The sequence below is a fragment of the Cydia fagiglandana genome, chromosome 27 (assembly GCF_963556715.1).
Source record: "Cydia fagiglandana chromosome 27, ilCydFagi1.1, whole genome shotgun sequence".
In the NCBI taxonomy this organism is placed as follows: Eukaryota; Metazoa; Arthropoda; class Insecta; order Lepidoptera; family Tortricidae; genus Cydia; species Cydia fagiglandana.
In genome coordinates this window covers 8470353-8478749 of record NC_085958.1, presented here as the reverse complement: position 1 = coordinate 8478749, position 8397 = coordinate 8470353, and the positions used below count along the sequence as shown (strand labels likewise).

General features: G+C 36.1%; 1 protein-coding gene across 1 annotated transcript; it reads left to right on the top strand.

Moving 5' to 3' along the window:
- The first annotated feature begins 426 nt into the window (after positions 1 to 426).
- On the top strand, positions 427 to 6514 carry LOC134678050 (zinc finger protein 501-like). The gene is made up of 3 exons (XM_063536494.1): positions 427 to 621; positions 2754 to 2909; positions 5224 to 6514. Exons 1-3 carry the CDS (start codon positions 558 to 560, stop codon positions 6303 to 6305), a joined length of 1302 nt encoding a protein of 433 aa, XP_063392564.1. The 5' UTR covers positions 427 to 557; the 3' UTR covers positions 6306 to 6514.
- Positions 6515 to 8397: the final 1883 nt, after the last annotated feature.

The following is an 8397-nucleotide window of genomic DNA, read 5'->3' as shown; positions in this document are numbered from 1 at the left end:
GACAAAAAATTGTAGAAAATAATTGAGGGCGCCACTTCCTACGTAACTGTCATATTTGGCGACAATTTGTGACGTTATCTATGAAAAGGTACCTTATTGTCGATGGCGCTAACGCCATTATTAACGATGCTCCGATATAAATACAATGCCGCGCGACGCTGTGCGGCGTAAGCGCCATCGACACTAAGGTCCCTTTTCATAGATAATGCCCCATTTAATATTTAAAAGTTTTATTTATAGTTCAATTTTATTTTATTTCTACTATTTATGTCGCACTATAGTAGTTTCTGTCATTCTAAGCTGGCTACATTGAAAACATCACGCCTTTTTCTCCTTTTGGCTTAAAAGTCTCGTAACCAGGCCATAAAATAAAAAAAAAGCCTTTATCTCCTGTCACTGTCAGCTGTCAAGCGTAGGTTGTTTTGTATTATTACTGTTTATTGTACTAGTACTATTACTCGTAATTCTTCAGTGGTTTAATTACTTATTCTACAGTTGCATATTAAGTCAATCTTTATGTATTTTCGATTCCTTTGAACGGACATTAGTGTTCCAAGATGGAATCAGTGTTCGTGAAAGTAGAACCTTGGTGTGAGGATGGGTCAACGCCGAAGCCTGCAGGTGAGCAGTCAAGCCTAAATATCTGGTATCAGCCCTTCCTGAGAGCTTAATACCTCTCTGAATTTAGTAACTGACTCAAGGGACGCCGCAATACGTGGAACACGATAAGAGATATATCCTATTGGGGGTCATCCATTAATTACGTCACACCAATTTCTAGGTTTTTTGACCCCTCCCCCCCTTGTCACACTTGGTCACATTTGACAAATCCCTCCCCCCTAGTGTGACGTCACATTTTTTCAACGAAATCGCCAAATCGAATTAAGTAAGTACCTAAGTATTATTAATATTTTATCAAAATATTTTTGACGATATAAATATTAGTAATTTTATAATCCAAAACTGCTTAGGAAAGAAAATTAAACGATTAAAAACTATTTTCGTTTTAAAAACTTGTTATTTAAATGTACAGCGAACTAAATAATTTAAATAAATTTTCGGTTACTGATGAAGTTAAAGTGACGTCACAAAGTTTGTGTCTCCCCCCTCTCCCATGTCACAATATGTCACATTTTCTTGACCCCCTCCCTCCCCCTAAACGTGTGACGTAATTAATGGATGACCCCTTGTGGATCACATATTGCGGTGTCCCTCTAGTCATTTGCTAAATTTAGGAAGGTGTAACAAGCTCTTCAGCGCTTGCTAGAGTTATACTAATAAAAGTCTGCAGCGATTTTGAGCCCACGCAGTGCAAGTGTTATTTTAAACTTTAAACTTCTATGAAATTATGACTAGAGGGCGGAGTACCGGTGGCAAATTTCACACAAAAGGTATGGAGTCGCCTAAGTATTCTTATGATTAAATAAATAACGAATAAATGATTAATTTTGCATAATAATTTTTAGGAACTTATAGAAATTATCTTACGAGCATACAAATATAATATAATATGTTGTTAATATCTATAATACATAATAATATGTTTTCTTATCAAAACATTATCATTAGGTACTAAATACTAGACTAAGAAGTTATACCTGCCAAACGATATATTATTTTCAAGACCATTCAATTACAATTGAGGACTGGAATTATGTGTTCTAGGTCCTCCTCACAATCTAAACTTAAGTGCGTATCCGTATCTGGTTTTTCGGAGTGAATCGGTTTCTTAATTTATTGAAGATCCATTTATGAGTGGAAAACGATCGCTCTACATCTACCGATGTCATGGTTGCATGTTTAAGGACTTGTTTATAATTTTCCATTGTAATCATATTCCTTAATTCGTCAGCATCTGGGTTTCTATCTAGAACCAATTCGAGTTTATTTCGCACGGTTTCACTTCCTTGGAGGCTTAAAATAGTCCTAACTATATCTATTACCAGAAAACTTTCTTCTATCGGAATTTTAGTGCATAGTGTTAAGTACTTACTTCCAATTTACGAGTAGGTACCATACTAAGTACATAAGGTAAATGAATAATTTTATTATTCAAGCCTAAAATAATAATTATAAAAACGACTCCATACCTTTTGTGTGAAATTTGCCACCGGTACTCCGCCCTCTAATTATGACATATAAATAACACTTGCACTGCGTGGGCTATCAAAATCGCTGCAGACTTTTCTTGGTCTAACTCTATAAAGTATAAGATCACAATGCGCTTTTGGTCGTTGCATGCAATTTTACACAGATCAACCTAGTCCCACAGTAAGCTCAGTAAGGCTTGTGTTGTGGGTACTAGACGACGATATATATAATATACACATATATATAAATACTTATATACATAGAAAACATCCATAACTCAGGAACAAATATTTGTGATGAACACAAATGCCCTTACTAAGATTCAAACCCGGGACCTCCTGCTTCGTAGGCAGGGTCACTACCCACTATACTTCTTTTTTTAGCATTAGAAATTAGGTAAAAAATCTTGATGTGTCTTTTAATTGAAAAACACATTTTAAAAATAAGTTACGGCAAATATATAACAATTATGAATCTAATACGATAATTTATATTCTTCTGCTTTCATAAGTAATAGTTTTATATTTTTATTAAGCGTTTTTCAATTAAAAGACATGTCAAGATCGCTTACCTTCTTGCAAGTTCTTTCTAATGCTAAAAAAAACGAACTATAGGCCAGACCGGTCGTCAAACCACTTATATACTTGTTTACTTCTTAACAGGGCACATTGAAGCCACAGCCCCAGCAGCGGACACCACACAGACTATTGACATGGAGCTGGAGATTGTGGTGAAACAGGAGCCTCAAGAAGTGAACATAGAGTTTGAGGACCCGAGGGAGGCAATCAGGGTGAGGGGAGAGAGGGAGGGGCCTCGTGGTAAGCATAAAAGTGTCAACTCACTTTCATTTCACTGACTTAAACTTTCACGATTATTAAACTGCACAACGGGACTTAATCGCGTATTTAACTTTTTAAGATTTACCTCCGACGTTTCGAGGACGGCGTTGTCCCCGTGGTCTCGGAGAAGACTGGCTCAAGTTGACATCAACATCTAGCCGCGCGAGTTTTTCCAACTACCGGCACTTGGTCTTGTTTATCAGTTTGAACGTTCACTTCCATTTTGCAAAAAGACGTCTTCCCAATAACGATTTTAAATCGACATCTTATTGGAAAATGAATGTGGTTAACACATTCTTAAACAGTACAGATTGATTCGGTTAAATTGTGTTTTTTTTAAAAACTAATTATAGCCAGCATTCTATGAATGTAGTATGATACCTTTGGGTATGGTGCTTTACGCAGGCTAGCGTCCCGTCCCCTCCCCCTGACGCAACCCCCCCCTTTTAGCATAAATATGTCCTGGTTGAGAGTTTTTTTTGTTTTTTGGGGAAAGTATACAATATAGGAAAAAAGTGTCAATGAAAGAAATGTTCCCTAATAAATTCTAAACAAAAAAGGTTATATTAATTTTTTTGATACGACGCACCATATTCATGTTATGGCTAGATGAACTTCGACAAAATTTTACCGTTGAAAAACTTGCAGAAGATCAATATAACATAGTACGTGATAGTACTAAAAGAAATCATACAGGACAATAACCTTGCAAGCTTATTTTCCGTATAAGATTTTTTTCAGTACTATCACGTACCAACTTATAATGAACTTCAAAAAGTTAATACATGAATATGGTGAGTCTTACTAAAAAGTTGTATATAACCTTTTTTGTTTAAAATTTATTAAGGATTATTTCTTACTTTGACACTTATTTCCTAACTCTAATACTTTTCTCGAAAATAAAAAAAAACCGTAAACCGGGACATATTTCATGCTAAAAGGGGGGGTTGCGTCAGGGGGAGGGGGAGGGACGCTAGTGTGCGTAAAGCACCATACCCAAAGGTATCATACTACATTCATAGAATGCTGGCTATAATTAGTTTTTCTTGCCCATACATTAGAACATAATTTAACCGAATCAGATGTAGTGCATAATCCTTTGCCATCGTATGCTAACGGAAATGTTCGTATTTGTCATGCAACTTCAGTCAATCTTAGTACTTTTAGGGTTCCGTACCCAAAGGGTAAAACGGGACCCTATTACTAAGACTTCGCTGTCCGTCCGTCCGTCCGTCCGTCTGTCACCAGGCTGTATCTCACGAACCGTGATAGCTAGACAGTTGAAATTTTCACAGATATTGTATTTCTGTTGCCGCTATAACAACAAATACTAAAAACAGAATAAAATAAAGATTTAAATGGGGCTCCCATACAGCAAACGTGATTTTTGACCAAAGTTAAGCAACGTCGGGAGTGGTCAGTACTTGGATGGGGGACCGTTTTTCTTTTTGCTTTTTTTTGTTTTTTTTTTTTGCATTATGGTACGGAACCCTTCGTGCGCGAGTCCGACTCGCACTTGCCCGGTTTTTCAATTTGTTTTTACTTATTTTTTTTTTTTAGTGGAGTGGTAATTCCATACATCAGTTTTCATACCAAAACGCGAGTTGTTTCGTATTCGACATCTATAGCATCAAGTATCGGAATTATCAGTACTGATGATGTATGGAGTTCCCACTCTTTCATTACTTATATTACTCTATGGTAAGGTAAAGGCACCCATGGAGCATTCCACGGGCTGTACCGTACAAACGCTCTGTATTTCCGGTGTTGCGACTTTTTTCTCGGCATTTAAAGCAGGCGATTATTTTTCTGTGCATATTTTTGACCATTTGTCATAGAAAAGGAAACTCTTATACCTTTAAATCTTCAGAAACTTCGCGTTTGTACGGGACAACGGTAGACAATTTCATGGAATGCTCCCTATGAGGATATCCTCATAATAAATGTACAACTTTTTCTAATAACGCACTTTAAGTTATCAGGGGTGCTTTTTTTCCCGTAATGTATTGTTTGTCATATTATCGTTAGTCATAAAACTGAAACCGTTAACTTTTCAGGATTTTCGTAAGGTTATCCTATAGATAGGTTAGGTTAGGTTTGTTTCATGGCAATCCTGAAAATTTACGCGTTTCTGAGAAAAACTAATTATGACTAACGAAAATTCGGACAAACAATACATTATGACTTAAAACTATTTGGGAAACAATAGAGACCCAAGTTATCACACTATGATCTCGGTTTCTTTGCCACAGGCACTAGACGCAGATGACGTCACTTCTTTGTATTATTACAGATGATATGCGGTCTGAAGAGATAAACTATGAGAAAACTACTTACGAGTGTGACACGTGCGAAGCCTTGTTCAGTCACAGACGTAGTCTTATCCGTCATCTACGCCGCAGTCACAACCTGCATGTCAAACACGGCCCTTTACATCACACCGGGGCGAAATCATACGCCTGCGAAATATGCGCGAAAGTTTTCAAGCATCCGAGCAAATTGAAAGAGCATATGCAAATACATTCCGCCGAGAAACATTTCGTGTGCCAAATCTGCCAAGCGCAGTTCGCAACGTCAAGGTATTTAACGAAACACGAGCGAATCCACCCTGAGAAAAACCCATACGGCTGCAATATATGCAAAAAGCGCTTTAATACTGGCAGCTCTTTAAAGAAACATGAGCGGATGCACGCGGGCGTTAAACCGTATTTTTGTGAAATATGTCAAATGGAATTCGCGCATATGAGCACTTTAGTAGCGCATGAACGGATTCATAACGGAGAGAAAGCATACAACTGCGATATTTGCGAGATGCTGTTTCCTTCATTAAGCTCTTTGCAGAAACATAAACGATGTCACAGGGAGAAACTATCCTGCAGTGTTTGCGAAAAAAAGTTTATACATTTGCGGAATTTGGAGGAACATTCACGAATACACACCGGGGAAAAACCTTACGAGTGCGACGTCTGTAAAAGAGAATTTACACAACTAGTTTACTTAAGGAGACATAAACGTACTCATACCGAAGAAAGACCGCATGTTTGTGGCATATGTCATTTAAAGTTCAGAGATTTATGTAATTTAAAGAAACATGAACAGATTCATACTGGGGAGAAACCGTTCCAATGTGGATATTGCAACAGAATGTTCAGAGCCTCGAGCAGTTTAAAAAATCATATTAGAATACACACTGGTGAAAAACCATACAACTGTGGCACATGTAATAAGAACTTTAGGGTATTTAGTAATATGAAGAAACATGAAAGAGTACACACGGGTGAGAGACCATATTCGTGCGAAATATGTCAGCAGGATTTCGCAGATTCCTGCCATTTGAGGAGGCATGAAAAAATCCATAATACAGAAACGAGGTAGTCATATGTTACGCTTACTGAATATTTATGTATTATTTATTAGAAACATTACATACTTAGCAGTAATCTACCTTGAAATAAAAATATAGTGAAGCAAGTTTTTTTTTACTTCTGTTATAATTGAGTCCCTTAACTTCAAACTCGGGGAAATCCATCTGTCAGATCATGCGATTTTAGTATTAAGAAAAGGTAATATGGTAGATATTTGCTGAGAGGTTCGGATGGATTTACCCAAGTTTGAAGTTAAGCGACACAATTTATGCTAACGATTTTTTTCAGCTGCAGTGTATAATAAAACAAAAAAAATATCAATTATATCGAAGATAATTATTTTAATAAAAAATAATAGCATAATTATGAATACATTTAAATTTCATTGGGTAGTTTAAACATTATTTATTTTCGTAAATATACAGTGTTTCCTCCAAATACAAAGTAATTCAAATATGGATTTAGGTTATTATTACTATAGTTCGTTTTTTTAGCATTAGAAAGAACTTAATAGAAGGTAAGCGATCTTGACATGTCTTTTAATCGAAAAACGCTTTTTTAAAATAAATAACTATTACTTATGAAAGCAGAAGAATATAAATGATCGTATTAGATTCATAATTATTACATATTTGCCGTAACTTATTTTTAAAATGTGTTTTTCAATTAAAAGACGCATCAAGATTGTTTACCTTATTTCTAATGCTAAAAAAAACGAACTATAGCCTGGCCATTATGGCCTCCACCCTCGATCTCCAGTCGTCTCGGTTTTTTGCAATCTCCAGCCATTGAGATATGCGTCCAGGTCATCCCGCCATTCCCTCGCCCATCTTGCAGCACCCAGAACGAGGCTATTTCATTAATTAATTTATAAAAACTTAAATATACAAAAGGTGAACTTAATGCACAGCCATTCTCTACGAGCCCACACAGGCAACGGCTATTTTGGCCCACCTCTGTGGGTCCATGCGGCAGACATGGCCGGCCCAGTCCCATTTCAGCTTGGCGGTCATAACTCCAACATTAAGTCACCTATAAGTGGCTAAGCTGTTAATGTTAAATGTCCTTGTTCCTATGTAATTGTATAGATGTATTATCCGTTGGTGATCCTTAAATAAATAAAAATCAGTAATGCGCGATTTTGAGCGCTAGAGTTGCGAATTTGGTCAATCCGTTTTACTCCTAGTATGCTGCGTTCCATAGCCCTTTGGAAAAACCTTCAATTTGGTATTTTGCGCCTCGGTGAGTTACATTTACCATAGGTTAGGACAGACAAAATGCACGTCGACGAGTCTGCGCTTTAAGGTCAAAGATTAAATCAATACTAAACTGAACACAAGTTGTTAGCTGTCCGCAGGGGTCACAACTTTTGCTTTGTTATATTGACACATGTAGGTATATCTACTGACAGACATATGTATGCACGGTGAAACATGAGGAAACCGAATAATTTTAACCACGCATTTCTGAGGTCAAAAGAAGTAAAAAATTTAATATGAGTTCAAGTCAATTTCGCCAAAAAAAACTGTTTTGTTTTTTTTTCAAATTTTTGAATGTATTTGTACATAAAAATTAAATGTTATTGGTAAACTTGTAACTTAAAATATATTTTTTTGTTTTCGTAGAACCTACTTTTTGCAAAGTGTTACTTGACATCTATCAATAAGGATATTTAGACTAGACCCATAGCAGCAACATCATCAAAAAGGCCTTGTACACTATGCAACAATAAAAACTTGTTTTTTTTAGTTAATAATATCTCTGAAACTAGGCCAATTTCAAAAAAGTTTAAAGTAAGTAAGTAAGTAAGTAAATACTCTTTATTGCACCACAAAGAAAAATAAAATAACAGATTTACAGTGTAAATAATGGTAGCAACAGGCGGTCTTATCGCTGTAAGCGATCTCTTCCAGACAACCTTGGGGTAGCAGGATATAAAGAATAGAAAACTTTTAAAAACAGGTAGTGCACGAAATAAGTTACAGGAATAAGAAGATTACACATTCGGTCATATACAATTATATAAATATGTACCAATAGGTACAAACAAATAGTTTAATATATATAAAGGCCATTTTTGTCTCTAAATATGATCAGGAATA